General features: G+C 51.7%; 1 protein-coding gene across 1 annotated transcript in view; it reads left to right on the forward strand.

Moving 5' to 3' along the window:
• COPG1 (coat protein complex I subunit gamma 1) overlaps positions 1-22,726 on the forward strand; it is a 70,125-nt gene that overhangs the window by 23,261 nt on the left and 24,138 nt on the right. Inside the window, exons 13-17 of the mRNA XM_075321499.1 lie at positions 1,584-1,679; positions 9,176-9,419; positions 9,506-9,581; positions 10,688-10,791; positions 21,565-21,690. Of these exons, the coding sequence (XP_075177614.1) occupies positions 1,584-1,679; positions 9,176-9,419; positions 9,506-9,581; positions 10,688-10,791; positions 21,565-21,690 (646 nt within the window). The remainder of the gene's footprint in view (positions 1-1,583; positions 1,680-9,175; positions 9,420-9,505; positions 9,582-10,687; positions 10,792-21,564; positions 21,691-22,726) is intronic.

The raw sequence follows: 22,726 nt of genomic DNA on the forward strand, positions 1-22,726 counted from the left end.
TGTCCTTTCTACAGTCCGGTCTGCAGCTAGGACTATCCCTCAATTCCCTCAAGGGACAGGTCTCGGCTCTGTCAGTGTTGTTCCAGCGGCGTATCGCCCGGCTGGCTCAGGTGCGCACCTTCATGCAGGGCGCGTCTCACATCATTCCGCCTTACCGGCGGCCTTTGGATCCCTGGGACCTTAATCTGGTCCTCACGGCTTTGCAGAAACCCCCCTTTGAGCCTCTTAGGGAGGTTTCTTTGTCTCGTCTTTCACAGAAAGTGGTCTTTCTAGTGGCCATAACTTCCCTCAGGAGAGTCTCTGATTTGGCTGCGCTCTCTTCGGAGTCACCTTTTTTGGTTTTTCATCAAGACAAGGTGGTTCTCCGTCCAACTCCGGACTTTTTCTCCCTAAGGTGGTATCTCCTTTCCACCTTAACCAGGACATTTCCCTGCCTTCCTTTTGTCCGACTCCTGTTGATCGCTTTGAAAAAGCGTTGCATACTCTGGATCTGGTGCGGGCGCTCCGGATCTATGTGTCTCGCACCGCTGTTCTTAGGCGGTGCACCTCTCTTTTTTTGTGCTGACCACAGGTTGGCGTAAGGGCCTCTCAACTTCTAAGCCGACCCTAGCTCGTTGGATTAGGTCGGCCATCTCCGATGCCTACCAGTGTACTCAAGTGCCTCCCCCGCCGGGGATCAAGGCACACTCGACCAGAGCTGTCGGTGCCTCTTGGGCTTTCAGGCACCAGGCTACGGCTCAGCAGGTCTGTCAGGCTGCCACTTGGACTAGTCTGCACACCTTTTCGAAGCACTACCAAGTGCATGCTCATGCTTCGGCAGATGCGAGCTTGGGCAGACGCATCCTTCAGGCGGCTGTCGCCCATTTGTGAAGTTAGGTTTCGCCTACTTCTCAGTTTTCTGTTTATTCCCACCCATGGACTGCTTTGAGACGTCCCAATGTCTGGGTCTCCCATAGGAACGATAAAGAAAAAGAGAATTTTGTTTACTTACCGTAAATTCTTTTTCTTATAGTTCCGTATTGGGAGACCCAGCACCCTCCCTGTTGCCTGTTGGCAGTTTCTTGTTCCGCGTGTTATCACCGGCTGTTGTTGTAGACCGAGGCTCCGGTTGTTCCGGTTCTTGCTCTATCTCTACTTGTGGGTGGCTGTTCTCCTTCAGCTTTTGCACTAAACTGGCTATATTTGGTTATCCAGGGGGTGTATATGCTCAGAGGGAGGAGCTACACTTTTTAGTGTAGTACTTTGTGTGTCCTCCGGAGGCAGAAGCTATACACCCAATGTCTGGGTCTCCCAATACGGAACTATAAGAAAAAGAATTTACGGTAAGTAAACAAAATTCTCTTTTTACAGATTCTTCTAAGAAATTTGATTAACATCAAATGTGCCGTATAATCTTACTTGACCCCAGAGCATAATAAGCAAAGGGTAAAATAAAAATCCATTTTTTTTCTTTTCTTTTTATATCTAGGACTAATTCTAGTTGTCACAAATTGGTTATATAGGATATAGCAGAATGATGAGTGTCAGTAACTATTTGAATGTATTGCACTCTAATACGCCATATTGTATTTTTTGTTTTCTAGGTGGTGGTGGTACAAGCCATTAGTGCTCTGTGTCACAAGTATCCCCGTAAGCATGCCGTCATGATGAACTTCCTATTCACAATGCTCAGGGAAGAGGTAAAATCTGTTGTGTGGATGGAAATGATGGGAATTAAATGTTCAGTATTTATTAAAGGGAATCTGACACCAGGTTTTCCACATATAAAATAGGGCCAGCATCTTTCGGCCCTCCATTACAGCATTTTGGTATGCTCTATACAGTCGTCCCCCGTTCTATCGGGGTTCACTTATTGCTTCACTATATCGCAAGAAACAGGAGAGGGGGGCGGCAGCGATGGTGGAGCAGGGTAATGCAGCGGGTGTCCCAGTTGCTCGCTGCAGGTGCTGGTAGGTACATCCAGAAACTGTCAGCGGTGTGGGCTTTAAGGATACAGCGCCTGTAGTTGGTGTGTGCGAAGGTTGATCTATTGGCTCAATGACGAACAGATATCTCATCTGCGCACCCGACACCTCCGGGCCCCATTTTCCTTAAGTCCGCTGCTTGATGATCAATGGGCCGGAGGCGGCAAGTGCACAGATCAGATCTTGAGTCGAGAGCTCCATCTGCACACACGCTGACTCCAGGTGCCATTATTTGAAGTCCGCACCGCCGGCATTTTCAAGATGGTCCCTGCTTCACCTTCTGCAGCGCACAGTCCACAGTCCTTGCCTCCTTTCATTATTCTCCACCACCCATCAGTAAGCTAGATTCTGCTTATAAGACGCACCTCTCATTTTCCTTCAAAATATTTGGGAGGAAACGTGTCTTTATAATCTGAAAAATACAGATAAATAATAAAGTAAATATAACTCTGTTACGTCGCAGATTCTCACCTATGGCGGGGGTCGCTAGAACGTATCACTGTATATGTATATATGTCCCTAATCTTCTCTGTAAGACACAAAAAAAGAGCTTTTATTATACTCGCATATCATGCAGTCCCATGGGCACCTCCTGTCTTGATCTGGCACTTCCTCTCTTCTTGAGATCGCTGTCCTCCTCCCGTGCTTCATGTGGATGACGTCCTACGTCATCCTTTTAGTCTCCCCTACTGTGCTCCTGCTCAGGCGCGCTTCGCTCTGCCCTGCCGAGGGCAAGGAACTGAATTGCACATGCGCCAGCTTTACCTACGGGTTACCGGCACTCTTTGGCCTTTCATCGCGCATGCGCAATACACTACTTTGCGCTGCCTTCAGCAGGACAGAGAGACGTCCACTTGCATAGGAGCACGATAGGGGATGCTAAGTGCATCGATGATGCAGGAAGCGAAGCAGAGAAGTGGATTGGTAATCACCAGATGGAAAGAGGCGCCGGATCAAGACCAGAGACACCCATTGTACTGGACCACACTGTATGTGAGTATAAGAAAAGCTCTTTCTTTGTCGCTCTATTGGGAGACCCAGACAATTGGGTGTATAGCTACTGCCTCCGGAGGCCACACAAAGTATTACACTTAAAAGTGTAAGGCCCCTCCCCTTCTGCCTATACACCCCCCGTGGGATCACGGGCTCCTCAGTTTTCATGCTTTGTGCGAAGGAGGTCAGACATCTACGCATAGCTCCACTGTTTTAGTCAGCAGCAGCTGCTGACTATGTCGGATGGAAGAAAAGAGGGCCCATATAGGGCCCCCAGCATGCTCCCTTCTCACCCCACTCTTGTCGGCGGTGTTTGTTAAGGTTGAGGTATCCATTGCGGGTACGGAGGCTGGAGCCCACATGCTGCTTTCCTTCCCCATCCCCCTCAGGGCTCTGGGTGAAGTGGGATCTTACCGGTCTCCAGGCACTGAGACCGTGCTCCATCCACAGACCCGGAGAACCTGCTGGATATGGAGCGGAGTATCGTCAGGGACAGGGCCCTGCTACATTAAGGTACTCTGTGTCCCCGTACAAATCGCGCACACGCACACCAGCATTGCTGGGTGTGTTAGTGCGCCGGGGACAACAGCGCGGAGCGCTTGTGCTATTACTCACTGCAGCTTAGCTGAGTGAGTTTATGTATTAGGAACTGCCGCGCCGGCCGCTGCTGGCTGTTTTTACACTGTGGCGCGGCTGGGACTTGTGGTGCGCCGGGGACTTCCGCGCTGGCCGTGCACATAGGACGGCCGCGCTTATTACTCGAGTCCCCGGCTTTGCGGCCTAGTTTCGTTTCGTTCCCGCCCCCGGGCCTGCCAGTCAGGGGAGGGGCGGGACGCTGTTCAGAACGTCAGCGCCGAGGGCTGGAGTCTGCTTAGCATACTCCAGCCCCCTCACTGGACACAGTGGGACGCCAGTTTCCCGCACTTTGTCTGGGGCACGCCCACGGCCCGCCCCTCTTCACAGGACGCCGGCAGCCATTCCTGTTTGCAGTCTGAGCTGGAGAAGGGAGACAAGCTCTGGGACACCCAGTCACAGGATTCTGGCGACCACACACCCGCTTTTGAGCGGGCGGTAAGCAGCACCTGAAGTGCTGACCCCACTAATGCCGAAGTGTTCATTTGTACTTTATGCTTGTATGCTATACATTGCACTGTACGGTCGCTATTCTTGGCTATATACCCTCCTAGATGGCTAGACAACAGCATGTCGTCCGCAAAAAGCAAGGGTGCCAAGGCACAGGCTGTCTATGCTGCTTGTACTGCATGTGAGGCTGTTCTACCGGCAGATTTCACTGACCCCCATTGTGTGCAATGCTCCCCTGTAGCACTTGCTCAGCCGGGGTCTCTGCTAGTGGTGGCCCAAGGAGAACCACCTGTGAACACTGTCCAGGTGACAGGGACGGAGTTTGCAGTTTTTGCTGATAGATTGTCTGTGACTATGTCTAAAATCCTAGAGACTTTGCAGTCCAGACCGGTAACTCAGACCATGGGCACTGTTGATTCAATGCTCCCTGGTCCCCCTCATTTGGCACAAATCCGTGCTCCGGGGGGTCCCATGCATCCCAGGGTGAAGGCTCTGACACGGACGACAGTCCCTGACAGCCTAAGCGAGCTCGCTGGGAGCGGCCCTCGACTTCATCACACTGGTCAGGGTCCCAGCAGGAGGACTCTCTGTATGATGAGGCAGACGTAGCTGATCAGGATTCTGATCCTGAGACCGCTCTCAATCTGGATACTCCTGATGGTGACGCCATAGTGAATGATCTTATAGCGTCCATCAATAGAATGTTGGATATTTCTCCCTCAGCCCCTCCAGTGGAGGAGTCAGCTTCACAGCAGGAGAAATTCCATTTCAGTATCCCAAGCGTAAATTGAGTACTTTTCTTGACCACTCTGACTTCAGAGAAGCAGTTCAGAAACACCACGCTTATCCAGATAAGCGTTTCTCCAAACGTCTTAAGGATACACATTATCCCTTTCCCCCTGACGTGGTCAAGAGCTGGACCCAGTGTCCAAAGGTGGATCCTCCAATCTCCAGGCTTGCGACTAGATCCATAGTTGCAGTGGACGATGGGGCTTCACTTAAAGATGCCACTGACAGACAGATGGAACTCTGGTTGAAATCCATCTATGAAGCTATCGGTGCGTCGTTTGCTCCGGAATTCGCAGCCGTACGGGCACTCCAAGCTATTTCAGCTGGTCTTGCGCAGATTGACACTGTCACACGTACATCTGTTCCGCAAGTAGCGTCCTTAACCTCTCAAATGTCTGCATTTGCGTCTTACGCTATTAATGCTGTCCTGGACTCTACGAGCCGTACGGCAGTGGCGTCCGCCAACTCCGTGGTTTTACGCAGAGCCTTGTGGTTAAGGGAATGGAAGGCAGATTCTGCTTCCAAAAAGTGCTTAACCAGTTTGCCATTTTCTGGTGACAGACTGTTTGGTGAGAGATTGGATGAAATCATTAAACAGTCCAAGTCTAAGGATTCTTCCTTACCCCAGCCCAAACCTAACAAACCCCAACAGAGGAGGGGACAGTTGAGGTTTCGGTCCTTTCGAGGCTCGGGCAGGTCCCAATTCTCCTCGTCCAAAAGGACTCAAAAGGATCAGAGGAGCTCAGATTCTTGGCGGGCTCAGTCACGCCCAAAGAAGGCAGCCGGAGGAACCGCTACCAAGGCGGCTTCCTCATGACTTTCGGCCTCCTCTCTCCGCATCCTCGGTCGGTGGCAGGCTCTCCCGCTTTGGGGACATTTGGCTGCCACAGGTCAAAGACCGTTGGGTGAGAGACATTCTGTCTCACGGGTACAGGATAGAGTTCAGTTCTCGTCCTCCGACTCGATTCTTCAGAACTTCTCCACCTCCCGACCGAGCCGATGCTCTTCTGCAGGCGGTGTGCTCTTTAAAGGCAGAAGGAGTGGTGATCCCTGTTCCTCTTCAGGAGCAAGGTCACGGTTTTTACTCCAATTTGTTTGTGGTGCCAAAAAAGGACGGGTCTTTCCGTCCTGTTCTGGACCTAAAACTGCTCAACAAGCATGTGAAAACCAGGCGGTTCCGGATGGAATCCCTCCGCTCCGTCATCGCCTCAATGTCTCAAGAAGATTTCCTAGCATCAATAGACATTAAGGATGCTTATCTCCACGTGCCGATTGCTCCAGAGCACCAGCGTTTTTCTACGCTTCGTTATAGGAGACGAACACCTTCAGTTCGTAGCCCTGCCTTTCGGTCTGGCGACAGCCCCACGGGTCTTCACCAAGGTCATGGCAGCAGTAGTAGCAGTCCTGCACTCTCAGGGTCACTCTGTGATCCCTTACTTGGACGATCTACTTGTCAAGGCACCCTCTCAAGAGGCATGTCAACACAGCCTGAACGTTGCGCTGGAGACTCTCCAGAGTTTCGGGTGGATCATCAACTTTTCAAAGTCAATTCTGACCCCGACCCAATCGCTAACATGTCTTGGCATGGAGTTTCATACTCTCTCAGCGATAGTGAAACTTCCGCTGGACAAACAGCGTTCACTTCAGACAGGGGTGCAATCTCTCCTTCAAGGCCAGTCGCACCCCTTGAGACGCCTCATGCACTTCCTAGGGAAGATGGTAGCAGCAATGGAGGCAGTCCCTTTCGCGCAGTTTCATCCGCGTCCACTACAATGGGACATTCTCCGCCAATGGGACGGGAAGTCGACGTCCCTCGACAGGAACGTCTCTCTTTCTCAGGCGGCCAAGGAATCTCTTCGGTGGTGGCTTCTTCCCACCTCATTGTCAAAAGGAAAGTCCTTCCTACCCCCATCCTGGGCGGTGGTCACGACAGACGCGAGTCTATCAGGGTGGGGAGCAGTTTTTCTCCACCACAGGGCTCATGGTACGTGGACTCAGCAGGAGTCCACCCTTCAGATCAATGTTCTGGAAATCAGAGCAGTGTATTTTGCCCTACAAGCCTTCCAGCAGTGGCTGGAAGGCAAGCAGATCCGAATTCAGTCGGACAACTCCACAGCGGTGGCATACATCAACCACCAAGGGGGGACACGCAGTCGGCAAGCCTTCCAGGAAGTCCGGCGGATTCTGACGTGGGTGGAAGACAGGGCATCCACCATATCCGCAGTTCACATCCCGGGCGTAGAAAACTGGGAAGCAGACTTCCTCAGTCGCCAGGGTATGGACGCAGGGGAATGGTCTCTTCACCCGGACGTGTTTCAGGAGATCTGTCGCCGCTGGGGGATGCCGGACGTCGACCTAATGGCGTCCCGGCACAACAACAAGGTCCCAGCTTTCATGGCACGGTCTCACGATCACAGAGCTCTGGCGGCGGACGCCTTAGTTCAAGATTGGTCGCAGTTCCGGCTCCCTTATGTGTTTCCACCTCTGGCGCTGTTGCCCAGAGTGCTACGCAAGATCAGGTCCGACTGCCGCCGCGCCATCCTCGTCGCTCCAGATTGGCCAAGGAGGTCGTGGTACCCGGATCTGTGGCATCTCACGGTAGGACAACCGTGGGCACTACCAGACCGGCCAGACTTGCTGTCTCAAGGGCCGTTTTTTCCATCTGAATTCTGCGGCCCTGAACCTGACTGTGTGGCCATTGAGTCCTGGATCCTAGCGTCTTCAGGATTATCTCAAGAGGTCATTGCTACCATGAGACAGGCTAGGAAACCAACCTCTGCCAAGATCTACCACAGGACGTGGAAGATATTCTTAGCTTGGTGCTCTGCTCAGGAAGTTTCTCCCTGGCCATTTGCATTGCCTACTTTTCTTTCCTTCCTGCAATCCGGGTTGGAAAAAGGTTTGTCGCTCGGCTCCCTTAAAGGACAAGTCTCTCCGCTATCTGTATTTTTTCAGAAGCGCCTGGCCAGACTCCCACAGGTACGCACGTTCCTGCAAGGGGTTTGTCATATCGTCCCTCCTTACAAGCGGCCGTTAGAGCCCTGGGATCTGAACAGGGTTCTAATTGCTCTCCAGAAGCCGCCTTTCGAGCCTATGAGGGATGTTTCCCTTTCTCGCCTTTCACAGAAAGTGGCCTTTCTAGTAGCGGTCACGTCTCTTCGGAGAGTGTCCGAGCTAGCAGCGCTGTCATGCAAATCTCCCTTCCTGGTGTTTCACCAGGACAAGGTGGTTCTGCGCCCGATTCCGGAGTTTCTCCCTAAGGTGGTATCCCCCTTTCATCTCAATCAGGATATCTCCTTACCTTCTTTGTGTCCTCATCCAGTTCATCAATGTGAAAGGGATTTGCATTTGTTGGATCTGGTGAGAGCACTCAGAATCTACATTTCCCGCACGGCGCCCCTGCGCCGCTCGGATGCACTCTTTGTCCTTGTCGCTGGTCAGCGTAAAGGGTTGCAAGCTTCCAAATCCACCCTGGCTCGGTGGATCAAGGAACCAATTCTTGAAGCCTACCGTTCTGCTGGGCTTCCGGTTCCCTCAGGGCTGAAGGCCCATTCTACCAGAGCCGTGGGTGCGTCCTGGGCATTACGGCACCAGGCTACGGCTCAGCAGGTGTGCCAGGCGGCTACCTGGTCGAGTCTGCACACTTTTACCAAGCATTATCAGGTGCATACCTACGCTTCGGCGGACGCCAGCCTAGGTAGACGAGTCCTTCAGGCGGCGATTGCCCCCATGTAGGAAAGGGCCGTTTTACGGCCCTATCACGAGGTATTATTTTACCCACCCAGGGATTGCTTTTGGACATCCCAATTGTCTGGGTCTCCCAATAGAGCGACAAAGAAGAAGGGAATTTTGTTTACTTACCGTAAATTCCTTTTCTTCTAGCTCTAATTGGGAGACCCAGCACCCGCCCCTGTTTTTTTGTGTACACATGTTGTTCATGTTGAATGGTTTCAGTTCTCCGATATTCCTTCGGATTGAATTTGCTTAAACCAGTTTATTGGCTTTCCTCCTTCTTGCTTTTGCACTAAAACTGAGGAGCCCGTGATCCCACGGGGGGTGTATAGGCAGAAGGGGAGGGGCCTTACACTTTTAAGTGTAATACTTTGTGTGGCCTCCGGAGGCAGTAGCTATACACCCAATTGTCTGGGTCTCCCAATTAGAGCTAGAAGAAAAGGAATTTACGGTAAGTAAACAAAATTCCCTTCTTTTTGTGTCTTGCAGAGCAGATTAGTGACATATTCATTCTAGCATGAAGGGTTGAAAGATGCTGGCCATACTTTATATGGGGGAAAACCTGGTGACAAATTCCCTTTACGGAATCATCTTAACATTTCCTTTGAACACAGGGCGGCTTTGAGTACAAGAGAGCCATAGTCGACTGCATCATCAGTATCATCGAAGAGAATCCAGAAAGCAAAGAGACCGGACTGTCCCATCTGTGCGAGTTCATAGAGGACTGCGAGTTCACCGTTTTGGCCACCCGCATCCTCCACCTCCTGGGACAGGAAGGACCCAGAACCAGCAGTCCGTCTAAATACATCCGCTTCATCTACAACAGAGTTATACTGGAGAACGAGGAGGTCCGAGCAGGTGAGTGGCCATCTATTTATATGGAAGTCTGGACATTTTCATTCAAATCCTGCTACTCATTCTGACGTATTGATTCTGTTTGGTAGGTGCCGTCAGTGCTTTGGCCAAATTTGGTGCTCAAAATGAAGACATGTTGCCCAGCGTATTGGTGTTGTTGAGAAGGTATGTAAATAGATTCATTGTTCTGAGCTCTTTTTATCTGTAAAAGGAACCTACAGTGGAACCTTTAGTTTATGAGCATAATTGGTTCCCGGAGTGCGCTCTTAAACCAAGTTACTCTTATATCAAAGCGAATTTTCCCATAGGAAATAACTGAAGCTCAGAGAATTCGTTCCACAACCCAAAAATATTTACTATATTTATTACATTATACTGAGGAGACACTAGAGCTAACTAAGGGATTAGTTAGGAGACCAACCACTAGGGGGCGATAGGGTTGTAAAACAAGCCTGGTATAATGAAACGTTGCCCTGAAGGGAATCACTGAAGCTCACCTAAAAGAGCAGTAAGCAGGCAAGCCCACTAGAGGGCAATAGAGAAGTCAGCCAGTCGGATCAGATGAGAAGACCAGGACAAGATGGGAGACACAGGTCAGGTCGGGTTCGGAGGGAGACAGAGGTCAGATCAGTTCATGGGGGAGACCGAGCTCAGGATGGGACAGGGCAGAAAACAGCTGAGCTGGAAATATCACTGGCGAAGCACCGGAGGTGCAGCGACAGGATATAGCAGCCTGTCCATCAGAGCCAGACAGCAAACATTAATCCCTCACAACCTGAAACCCTTAGAGCGAATACACCACCACAATGCCTCAGCGACGGCTGAGCCAGGCATAGATGTACTGTACTGCATAGACAGAAAGTTACCTCCAGAGCCGGGGCGGATCAGAGCGCAGTGACAGGATGGGACCGGAAGTGTGCGCGGTGAGCATTTGCTCGTATTGTGAGTTCCTGCTCGTAAACAGAGTTACGAACTTGTGAAAAGCTTTACTCGTCTATCGGAACGCTTGCAAACCGGGTTACTCGTAATCCGAGGTTCCACTGTATAATATTTAATTAAAAGTAAAAAAATTGTGCTCTGATCACATCTGGTACCGCAGCCCAGCCTCATTTACTGCCAATGGAGCCAAGTTGCAATACCAGATACAACCAAGGCACAAGTGTTAAGATTTTATGTAATCCTGGAGCAATTTTCAGTATTAGTCTATGAGTTGGGTGATGTAATGATTCTTTATTTTAGTTTCTTATCGATTTACTTGTTTTCTTTTCCAGATGTGTAATGGATGACGATAATGAAGTGAGAGATCGGGCTACGTTCTATCTCAACATTTTGGAGCAAAGGCAAAAGGCTCTGAATTCTTCATACATCCTCAATGGTGCGTTCACTGATGTCCTGTAAATGTTTTTAGCCTTACTAGTGTCAAGGGAGGAATTTGGGTGAAGACTGCTAATGGAGTCTTCCTTTGGGATATCTAGAGACGGTGCCGTATTAGCTGTATACCAGTGCCGATATATCAATGTATCAGACAATGAATACATAAGACATGTTCTCCTTGAGCCAGCATCACCAACTGACCCGTGTATTAGATAGATCCAATTATACAGTTTGCATCTCTAACCTTGAAGCTAAACAGGGAGTACTCCTTAATTTCTCACAGCGCAGTTTGTTTCTTTGTCGCTCCATTGGGAGACCCAGACAATTGGGTGTATAGCTTCTGCCTCCGGAGGCCACACAAAGTATTACACTTTAAAAGTGTAACCCCTCCCCTCTGCCTATACACCCTCCCGTGGATCACGGGCTCCTCAGTTTTATGCTTTGTGTGGAAGGAGGCACACATCCACTCATGCATTCTCATATTAGTTATATCGGTTGCAAGAAAAGAGGGCCCCCACGGGGCCCCCGGCATGTTCCCTTCTCACCCCACTACGTCGGCGGTGCTGTTAAGGTTGAGGTACCCATTGAGGGTACAAAGGCCGGAGCCTCATGCCGTCTCCTTCACCATCCCTTAGCGGCTCTGGGAGAAGTGGGATCCTGACCGGTCAGCCAGTTACTGGGACCGTGCTCCCTCCGCAGCCCCTGTGGGAATCTGCCGGACCGGAGTCTATTCATCCTCAGGGACCGGGCCCTGCAACTCTAAGGTACTCTGTGTCCCCATGGGGACTGTGCAGGGAGCGCCTTCTTCCCGGACGCTGCAGCAGCTGCTGAATTGAGAAGGCCGGTGGACTTCCGCGCCGACCGTGCCTGCTTGTCGGGCGCGGTCTTAAATTTAGTCCCCGGCTTCATCGCGGCCTTGTAGCAAAAATCCCGCCCCCGGGCCTGCCTGTCAGGGGTAAGGGCGGGACTGCCGACCTGACGTCGGATGTGAGGGCCGGAGCATCCTGTATGTTTCCTCCCCCCTCACTGATCACTGTGGGGACCCCAGATTCCCGCACTTTCCTGGCGCCGCCCACGGCTCCACTCCTCCCCTGAGAGCTCCGGCAGCCATTTTTTGGCATTCTGCCGGTGGAGGATTCTCAGGGAAGAGCTCTGCAGCTCCGGGGGACCTAAGGCAGGGAATCTGGAGGACACACACTCCACTTTTTAGCGGTCGGTAAGCCACACCGGTCACCCGGTGCTGGTTCCCCTAGGGTGCCGGAATAGATACGTCGTATTTATATATATATTTCTGTTCGGTCGGGCTGTATACCCTTTTTCCCATGTACCCTTTTTCCCATATACCCTCAGTGATCATTCTCCTAGGAGACAACAGCATGTCGTCCACAAGGAGCAAATCTGTTAAGGCACAGGGTTTTTTTGCGGCCTGTACCTCTTGTGGGGCTATGTTACCTGCGGGTTCCACCTACCCTCACTGTGAGCAATGCTCGACCCCTGTTTCGCTTGCTCAGCCGGAGCCTCGGACACTGGTGGGCCCCTCGGCTCATGTAGACCCCCCCTGCTCCCCCTGTCCAGGCGGCAGGGACAGAGTTCGCCTCTTTTGCTGAGAAACTCTCTGAGTCACTTTCACAATCCATGGCTCAGTCTATGGACAAATGGTCTGCCAAGCTACTAGAAGCCTTGCAGTCCAGACCGGTCCTTACACAGGCCCCGGCCCCTGTTGGATCGTCGCCTCCAGGCCCCTCTCGGTCCGCGCCGCAGCGCGCTCCCAGGTTGGGCCCTAGGTCTCACGTGGAGGACTCCTGCCCGGACCACAGTCCTAGACAGGCTAAGCGGGCTCGCTGGGAATCTTCCCCGACTTCTTCACGCTGCTCGGGTTCCCAGCTTGAGGACTCTCTGGAGGACGAGGCGGACGTCGCAGCTCAGGGCTCTGACCCTGACGTCACCCTCAACCTTGATACACCTGAAGGGGACGCCTTAGTAAATGATCTTTTCTTTTTCGCTCCTAATTGGGAGACCCAGACAATTGGGTGTATAGCTATTGCCTCCGGAGGCCACACAAAGTATTACACTTAAAAGTGTAAGGCCCCTCCCCTTCTGGCTATACACCCCCAGTGGGATCACTGGCTCACCAGTTTTGTGCTTTGTGCGAAGGAGGCAACACATCCACGCATAGCTCCACTGTTTAGTCAGCAGCAGCTGCTGACTATGTCGGATGGAAGAAAAGAGGGCCCATACGAGGGCCCCCAGCATGCTCCCTTCTCACCCCACTTCATGTCGGAGGTGTTTGTTAAGGTTGAGGTACCCATTGCGGGTACGGAGGCTGGAGCCCACATGCTGCTTCCTTCCCCATCCCTTTTTACAGGGCTCTGGGTGAAGTGGGATTGTATCGGTCTCCAGGCACTGAGGCCGTGCTCCATCCACAGCCCCTGGTATCTGCTGGACATGGAGCGGAGTATCTTCAGGGACATGGCCCTGCTACATGGAGGTACTCTGTGTCCCTGTGGGGACCGCGCAGACACACGGCAGCACTGCTGGGTGTGTTAGTGCGCCAGGGACAGCGGCGCTGTCCGCACTAGTGCCATCGCACACCACAGCGTTGCTGGGTGTGTTTAGTGTATTGGGTGACTACCGCGCTAACCGCCGCTGCCATTTTTATTTAAGGCGCCGCTGGGATTTGTGGTGCGCCGGGGACTTCCGCGCCGGCCAGCACTGATATGCCGGCCGCGCTTATTAACTCGAGTCCCCGGCTTCTGGGCCTAGTCTCCCTTCGTTACCGCCCACAGGCCTGACAGTCAGGGTAGGGGCGTGACGCTGCATAGCACAGCAGCGCTGAGAGCTGGAGTATGTTTTGCATACTCCACCCCTCTCACTGTGTGCACTGTGAAACCGGATTCCCGCACTTTCTCAGGCACGCCCACGGCTTCCTTCTCTACACAGGACGCCGGCAGCCATTAGTGTCAGTTTCTGTACGAACAGAGACAAGTGTGGAAGACCCTGGCATTCTGATAGTCACACAATCGCTGCAACAGGCGTTAAGCAGCACCTGTGGTGCTAACCCCACTAGTGCAGAAGTGCACTTATAGATATGCTTGTACTATATACATTGCACTGTTTGGTCGCACGTTGTATATACCCTCCTGGATTGTGCGGAGGAGTTATCAGCATATTCTCTGTGTAAATCAAAGGTGCAGAAACACATGTTTTTCTGTGCAGCCGGTACAGCATGTACGGCTATACGGCCGGCAGGTTACATAGACCCCCATTGTATCCAACTCAGCCGGAGTCTCTGCTAATGGCCAGAGGATGAGGACGGTGTCTGCAGTATTTACTGACAGATTTTCTGAGACTATGGCTATGATACTAGAAGCCTAGCAGTCCGGACATGTCTCTCACAACATGGGCACTGTTGAATCATTGATCCATGGCCCCCCTCAGTGTGAACAACTAACAGCTCCGGGAATGTCACACGCATCCCAGAGTCACGGCTCTGCACAGACGTCAGTCCCAGACAGCCTAAGCGGGCTCACTATGAGCGGCCCTCGGTTTCATCAGGGTCCTAGCAGAAGGACTCTCTGTGTAATGAGGCGGAAGTAGCGGCTCAGGATTCTGATCCTGAGACCGCTCTCAATCTGGATACACCTAATGGTGACGCCATAGTGAATAATCTTATAGCGTCCATCAATAGAATGTTGGTTATTTCTCGCCCAGCTCCTCCAGTGGAGGAGTCAGCTTCACGTATTTTTCTGGACCACTCTGCCTTCAGAGAGGCAGTCCAGGAACACCACACTTATCCAGATATGCGCTTCTCCAAACGGCATAGGATACACGTTATCCCTGCCCCCTGACGTGGTCAAGGACTGGACCCAGTGTCCCAAGCGGCATCTTCCAATCTCCAGGCTTGTAGCTAGATCCATAGTTGCAGTGGGAGATGGAGCTGCACTTAAAGATGCCACTGACAGACAGATGGATCTCTGGTCTAAATCCATCTATGAGGCTGTCGGCGCACCGTTGGCTCCAGCATTCTCACCCTTGGGGCACTCCAAGCTATTTCAGCTTGTCTTACACAGATTGACACGGTTACACGTACATCTGTGCCGCAGGTGGCATCCTTAACCTCTCAAATGTCTGCATTTGTTTCTTACGCGATTCAGGTTGCCCTAGACTCTGCGAACCGTGCGGCAGTAGCCTCCGCTACTCCGTGTTTTTAAGCAGAGCCTGGTCTGCTCGTTAAGTGAATGGAAGGCAGATTCTGCTTCCAAAAAAGGGTGCTTAACCAGTTGCTTTTTTCTGCTGACCGACTGTTTGGTGAGCGTTTGGAGGTAACCATTAAACAGTCCAGGGGTAAGGATTCATCCTTTCCTCAGCCCGGACACAACAAACCCCAACAGAGCAGGAGGCAGTCGGGGTTTCGGTCTTGTCGAGGCTCGGGCAGGTCCCATTTTTCCTCGCCCAATGTGGACTCAAAAGGATCAGAGGAGCTCAGATTCTTGGCGGGCTCAGTCACGCCCAAAAAAAGAGACAGTCTGAAAACCCGCTTCCAAGGCGGCTTCCTCATGACTGGCGGCCTCCTCTCTCCGCATCCTCGGTCGGTAGCAGGCTCTCCCGCCTTGGCGATATTTAGCTGCCATAGGTCAATGACAGTTGGGTGTGAGACATTCTGTCTCACGGGTACAGGATAGAGCTCACTTCTCGTCCTCCAACTCGATTCTTCAGGACTTCTCCACCTCCCGGCCGAGCCGCTGCTCTTCTGCAAACAGGGTGCACTCTATAGGCAGAAAGAGTGATGACCCCCGTTCCTCTTCAGGAACAAGGTCACGGTTTTTACCCCAAATTATTTGCGGTGCCTATAAGAACGGGCCGTTCCGTCCCGTTCTGGATCTAAAACTGCTCAGCAAGCTCGTGGACACCAGGCGGTTCCGGATGGAATCCCTCCGCCATGTCATCGCCTCAATGTCCCAAGGAGATTTCCTAGCATCATTACGCATCAAGGATGCTTATCCACACGTGCCGATTGATCCAGAGCACTAGCGTTTCTACGCTTCGTTATAGGAGACGAACACCTTCTGTTCGTAGCTCTACCTTCCGGCTAGCGACAGTCCCACTGGTCTTCGCCAAGGTCAGGGCAGCAGTAGTCACAGTCCTGCACTCTCAGGGTCACTCTGTGATCCCATATTTAGACGATCTACTTGTCAAGGCACTCTCTTAGGAAACATGCCGACACTGCCCGAACGTTGCGCTGGAGACTCTCTAGAGTTTTGGGTGGATCATCAACTTTTTAAAGTCAGATCCGACCCCGACCCTATCGCTAACATATCTAGGCATGGAGTTTCATACTCTCTCAGCGATAGTGAAGCTTCCGCTAGACAAACAGCAGTCACTACGGGCTGCAATCTCTTCTTTAAGAACCAGTCGCACACATTGAGACGCCTCATGCACTTCCTACGTAAGATGGTAGCAATGGAGGCAGTTCTTTTCGCGCAGTTTTCATCTGCGTCCACTACAATGTGACATTCTCCGCCAATGGGACGGGGAGTCGACCTCCCTCAACAGAGTCGTCTTTCTTTCTCAGGCGGCCAAGGAATCTCTACGGTGGTGGCTTCTTCCCACCTCATGGTCAAAAAGAAGGTCCTTCCTATCCCCATCCTGGGCGATAGTTACGACAGACGCGAGTCTATCAGGGTGGGGAGTAGTTTTTCTCCACCACAGCGCTCAGGGTACGTGGACTCAGCAAGAGTCCACCCTTCAGATCAATGTTCTTGAACACAGAGCAGTGTATCTTGCCCTACAAACCTTCCAACAGCAGCTGGAAAGCAAGCAAATCCGACTTCAGTCGGACAACTCCACAGCGGTGCCATACATCAACCACCAAGGAAGAACGCGCAACCGGCAAGCCTTCCAGGAAGTCCGGCAGGTTCTGATGTGGGTGGAAGACACGGCATCCACCATATCCACAGTTCACATCCCAGGCGTGGAAAACTAGGAAGCTGACTTCCTAAGTCGCCGGGGTGTGGCCGAAAGGGTATGGTCTCTTCACCCGGACGGGTTTCAGGAGATCTGGCGCCGCTGACAGAGGCCGGACGTCGATCTAATGGCGTCACGGCACAACAACAATGTGCCAGCTTCATGGCACGGTTTCACAATCATCGAGCTCTGGCGGCAGACGCCTTAGTTCAGCATTGGTCGCAGTTCCAGCTACCTTATGTGCCACCTCTGGCATTGTTGCCCAGAGTGCTGCGTTAGATCAGGTCCGACTGCGGCCGCGCCATCCTCGTCGCTACAGATTGGCCGAGGATGTTGTGGTTCCCGGTTCTGTGGTGCCTCACGGTAGGCTAACCGGGGGCACTACCAGACCAATCAGACTGGCTGTCTCAAGGGCCATTCTTCCATTTGAATTCTACAGCCCTCAACCTGATGGTGTGGCATTGAGTCCTGGAACCTAGTGTCGTCAGGATTACCTCAGGACGTGGTTGCCACCATGAGACAGGCTAGCATACCAACGTCCGCCAAGATTGACCACAGGACGTGGAAGATATTCTTATCTCGGTGCTCGGCGCAGGGTGTTTCTCCCTGGCCGGTTGCATCGTCTATGTTTCCTTCCTTCCTGCAATCTAGGTTGGAAAAAGGGTTGTCGCTCAGTTCCCTTTAGGGACAAGTCTCAGCGCTATCTGTATTTTTTCAGAAACGACTTCCTCAGGTACGCACGTTCCTACGGGGAGTTTGTCTTCTCAGCACTCCGTACAGGCGGCCGTTAGAGCCCTGGGATCTGAACAAGGTTCTAATTGCTCTCCAGATGCCGCCTTTCGAGCCTTTGAAAGAGGTCTCCCTTCCCGCTTTTCTCGGGAAGTGGCCTTCTAGTAACGGTCTCGTCTCTTAGGAGAGTTTCCGAGCTAGCAACGCTCTCATACAAATCTCCCTTCCTGGTCCTTCACCAGGACAGGGTAGTTCTGCGTCCGATTCCGGAATTTCTCCCTAAGGTGGTATCCCACTTTCATATCAATCAGGATATCACCTCACCTTCTTTGTGTCCTCGTCCAGTCCATCAATTTCAGAAGGATTTGCATCTGTTGGTTCTGGTGAGAGCACTCAGGTTCTACTTCCCGCATGGCGCTCCTGCGCCACCCGGATGCACTCTTTGTCCTTGTCGCTGGTCGGCGTAAACAGTCGCAAGCTTCTGAATCCACCCTGGCTCGGGGGATCGAGGAACCAATTCTTGAAACCTACAGTTCTACTGGGCTTCTGGTTCTCTCAAGGCTGAAGGCCCATTCTACCAGAGCCGTGGGTGCATCCTGGGCATTACGGCACCAGGCTACGGCTCAGCAGGTGTGTCAGGCACCTACCTGATTGGGTCTGCATACTTTTACCAAGCATTTTCAGGTGCATACCTACGCTTCGGCAGACGCCAGCCTAGGTAGATAAGTCCTTCAGGCGGCGATTGCCCACCTGTAGGAAAGGGCTGTTTGACGGCCCTATCACGAGGTATTCTTTTACCCACCCAGGGACTGCTTTTGGACGTCCCAATTGTCTGGGTCTCCCAATTAGGAGCGAAAAAGAAGAAGGGAATTTTGTTTACTTACCGTAAATTCCTTTTCTTCTAGCTCCAATTGGGAGACCCAGCACCCGCCCTGTTTTCTCGGGGTTTTTCGGTTTTTTCGGGTTCACATGTTCTTCATGTGGTATGGTTCAGTTCTCCGATGTTTCCTCGGATTGAATTGGTCTTTAAACCAGTTATTGGCTTTCCTCCTTCTTGCTTTGGCACTAAAACTGGTGAGCCAGTGATCCCACTGGGGGTGTATAGCCAGAAGGGGAGGGGCCTTACACTTTTAAGTGTAATACTTTGTGTGGCCTCCGGAGGCAATAGCTATACACCCAATTGTCTGGGTCTCCCAATTGGAGCTAGAAGAAAAGGAATTTACGGTAAGTAAACAAAATTCCCTTCATCTCGTCCATCAACCAGGTGTTAGATCTCTCTCCCCCGCCTCCTCCTGTAGAGGAGTCGGCGTCTCAGCAGGAGAAACACCAGTTTTGGTTTCCCAAACGTACACGTAGTGCGTTTTTCGATCACTCTAACTTCAGAGATGCTGTCCAGAAGCCCAGAGCGGTTTCGGACAAGCGCTTTACTAAGCGCCTCACTGACACATGTTACCCCTTCCCCTCTGAAGTAGTTAAGGGTTGGTCTCAATGTCCCAAGGTGGATCCTCCAGTCTCTAGATTGGCGGCTAGATCTGTGGTATCGGTTGCAGATGGCTCATCGCTAAAGGATGCCACTGACAGGCAGATAGAGCTCCTGGTGAAGTCCATCTATGAAGCCACGGGCGCGTCTTTTGCCCTGGCCTTTGCAGCCGTGTGGGCACTCCAAGCTATCTCAGCTTGTCTGGCTGAGATTAATGCTGTCACATGTAATTCTGCTCCGCAGGTTGCCTCTTTGACTTCTCAGGCGTCAGCTTTTTCTTCCTACGCCATGAACGCAGTCCTAGACTCTGCTAGCCGTACAGCGGTGGCATCCGCTAATTCTGTGGCAGTCCGCAGGGCCATGTGGCTGCGCGAATGGAAGGCAGACTCGGCCTCCAAGAGGTTCTTAACCGGTTTGCCGTTTTCTGGCGACCGCTTGTTTGGCGAACGATTGGATGAGATTATTAAGGAATCCAAGGGAAAGGACTCCTCCTTACCCCAGTCCAAACCTAAGAGACCTCAGCAACGGAAAATACAATCGAGGTTTCGGTCCTTTCGTCACTCCGCCAAGCCCCAATCCTCTTCGTCCAGCAGGCCGGAGAAAGGCCAGAGGAACTCCTATGCGTGGCGGTCCAAGTCACGCCCCCAAAAGGCCGCAGGAGGCACTGCCTCCAAGGGGGCCTCCTCATGACTCTCGGCATCCCCGAGCCGCATCCTCGGTCGGTGGCAGGCTCTCCCGCTTTTGCGACGCCTGGTGGCCACATGTTCAAGACCGATGGGTGAGAGACATTCTGTCTCACGGTTACAGGATAGAGTTCAGCTCTCGTCCTCCGGCTCGTTTCTTCAGAACCTCTCCGCCCCCCGCTCGGGCCAACGCACTTTTTCAGGCAGTGGACGCTCTGAAGACAGAAGGAGTTGTGATCCCCGTTCCCCCTCAGGAACGTGGTCGCGGCTTTTACTCCAACTTGTTCGTGGTGCCAAAAAAGGACGGATCATTCCGTCCTGTTCTGGACCTCAAACTACTCAACAGACATGTGAGAACCAGACGGTTTCGGATGGAATCTCTCCGCTCGGTCATCGCCTCGATGTCACAAGGAGACTTCCTAGCATCGATCGACATCAAGGATGCTTATCTCCACGTGGCGATCGCACCCGAACATCGCTTCTTGCGTTTCGCCATCGGGGACGAACACCTTCAGTTCGTGGCAGTGGCAGTTACATCACTCCGGAGAGTGTCTGAGCTTGCAGCGCTGTCATGCAAAGCCCCCTTCCTGGTGTTTCACCAGGATAAGGTGGTTCTGCGTCCGGTCCCGGATTTTCTCCCTAAGGTGGTATCTCCTTTTCATCTCAATCAGGATATCTCCTTGCCTTCATTTTGCCCTAATCCAATTCACCAATGTGAAAAGGATTTGCATTCATTAGATCTAGTGAGAGCACTACGGTTCTACGTGTCTCGCACGGCGCCCCTGCGCCGTTCAGACGCGCTCTTTGTCCTGGTCGCTGGCCAGCGTAAGGGGTCGCAGGCTTCCAAGTCAACCTTGGCTCGGTGGATCAAGGAACCGATTCTCGAAGCCTACCGTTCTTCTGGGCTTCCGCTTCCTTCAGGGCTGAAAGCCCATTCTACCAGAGCCGTGGGTGCGTCCTGGGCATTGCGGCACCGGGCGACGGCTCAGCAGGTGTGTCAGGCAGCTACGTGGTCTAGTCTGCACACTTTCACGAAGCACTATCAAGTGCATGCCTATGCTTCGGCAGACGCCAGTCTAGGTAGGCGAGTCCTTCAGGCGGCGGTTGCCCACCTGTAAGAGGGGGCCGTTTCGGCTCTTTTTATTGAGGTATTCTTTTACCCACCCAGGGACTGCTTTTGGACGTCCCAATTGTCTGGGTCTCCCAATGGAGCGACAAAGAAGAAGGGAATTTTGTTTACTTACCGTAAATTCCTTTTCTTCTAGCTCCTATTGGGAGACCCAGCACCCGCCCCTGTGCCCTTCGGGCTGGTTGTTCTTTTGTGTACACATGTTGTTCATGTTGAATTGTTCTTTTGGTTCATGGTCTTCAGTTCTCCGAACATCCTTCGGATTGAATTTACCCTAGACCAATTTATAAGTTTTCTCCTTCCTGCTTTTGCACCAAAACTGAGGAGCCCGTGATCCACGGGAGGGTGTATAGGCAGAGGGGAGGGGTTACACTTTTTAAAGTGTAATACTTTGTGTGGCCTCCGGAGGCAGAAGCTATACACCCAATTGTCTGGGTCTCCCAATAGGAGCTAGAAGAAAAGGAATTTACGGTAAGTAAACAAAATTCCCTTCTTCTTTTACATTCTTTTTGTGTGAACATTACTGATAACACTTTTGCAGCTTCACATTCTGACTTCATTATCTTTGGTTAACTCCTTCATGACTTATACAGCTTAGAATTATATTATGGGTCTATGCGATGGCTACATAGACAGACAGATAATTATGCAACTACATCTACATTTTGATTATTTATATACACAGATATTCTTATTACGTTTGAACAAATAAGCTATAGCTCAGGCCACCTTCACACTAGCTGCTCCAGAAATGATTGCTACACGTTGTAATTTGTTTTGTGACCACAGGGTTAACGGTGTCCGTCCCAGGATTGGAGCGGGCGTTACATCAGTACACGCTGGAGCCTTCTGAAAAGCCATTCGACCTGAAGTCTGTACCATTGGCCACAGCACCCATCGCAGAGCAGAGATCAGGTCTGTCTTCCCATCGGGAAATATATCATCGCACTGGGATTATTGGGAAATTATGATTTTAGCAAGCAGCCTGATCACTCCTCCCGTAGGGGCAGTGCAGTCCTACTTGTGTAGTATTGGTGTCAGCTTAAAAAAAAGTTTCCAAGATTTCAAAGAGGGTTTGCATTTATTTCAGAAACTGTGTCACTTTTGACTATATCTGGTATTGAAGCTAAAGACCGCATATTTGATGAGCTGCAATAACAGACATATCAAATATTAGTCGAAAAGCCAAAGTCTCATTTAAACCCATATAATAAAGTTAAAAAAAAAATTCTGCATGTTAGGCCGGGGCCACACAGGGGGGACTACTGCGATCCTCGCATGACACTCGGCTCACGCTGGCAACACAGCAGAGCCGAGTGTCATGCGAGTGTCCCTGCGACTGAGGTCCGATCATGCAATCGGACCACAGCTGCGGGGGGGCGGGCCGGCACTGAGGAGGGGCGGGATTTATCTCCCTCTTTTCTCCGTAGCCGGCTATTGCCATTCTCGCCCTGCACTCGCAGTACATCGGTGTACTGCGAGTGCAGTGTGACTTTTCTCTTGCCCCATAGACTTGAATGGGTGTGAGAGAAACAAGGATCGCATTACAATCACAGCATGCTACGATTGTTTTCTCGGTATGATTAAGGCTGAGAAAATAATCGCTCATGGGTACTGACACACAGGCTAATATTGGTCCGAATGAAATTCGATGTTTTATCGCACTCCACTCGCTCCGATTTTCATGCCGTGTCTCTTAGGCCTTAAGGCCCTGTGCGCACTTGCCGTTTTTTGCCGCGGATTTCCTGCGGTTTTGCTGCATGTTTCGCTGCATGTTATGTTCATAACATGTCTGCAGTGATTCACCAGCAAAACCTATGGGAAAAAAAATTGCTGTGTGCACTATGCGGATTTTGACAGCTGCATGTTTTGCTCTGGGATTCCCGCAGCAAAAACAATTGCATGTCACTTCTTTTCCGCACGTCGCTGCGGGATTTCACTCCATTGACTG

The sequence above is a fragment of the Anomaloglossus baeobatrachus genome, chromosome 8, assembly GCF_048569485.1.
Source record: "Anomaloglossus baeobatrachus isolate aAnoBae1 chromosome 8, aAnoBae1.hap1, whole genome shotgun sequence".
In the NCBI taxonomy this organism is placed as follows: Eukaryota; Metazoa; Chordata; class Amphibia; order Anura; family Aromobatidae; genus Anomaloglossus; species Anomaloglossus baeobatrachus.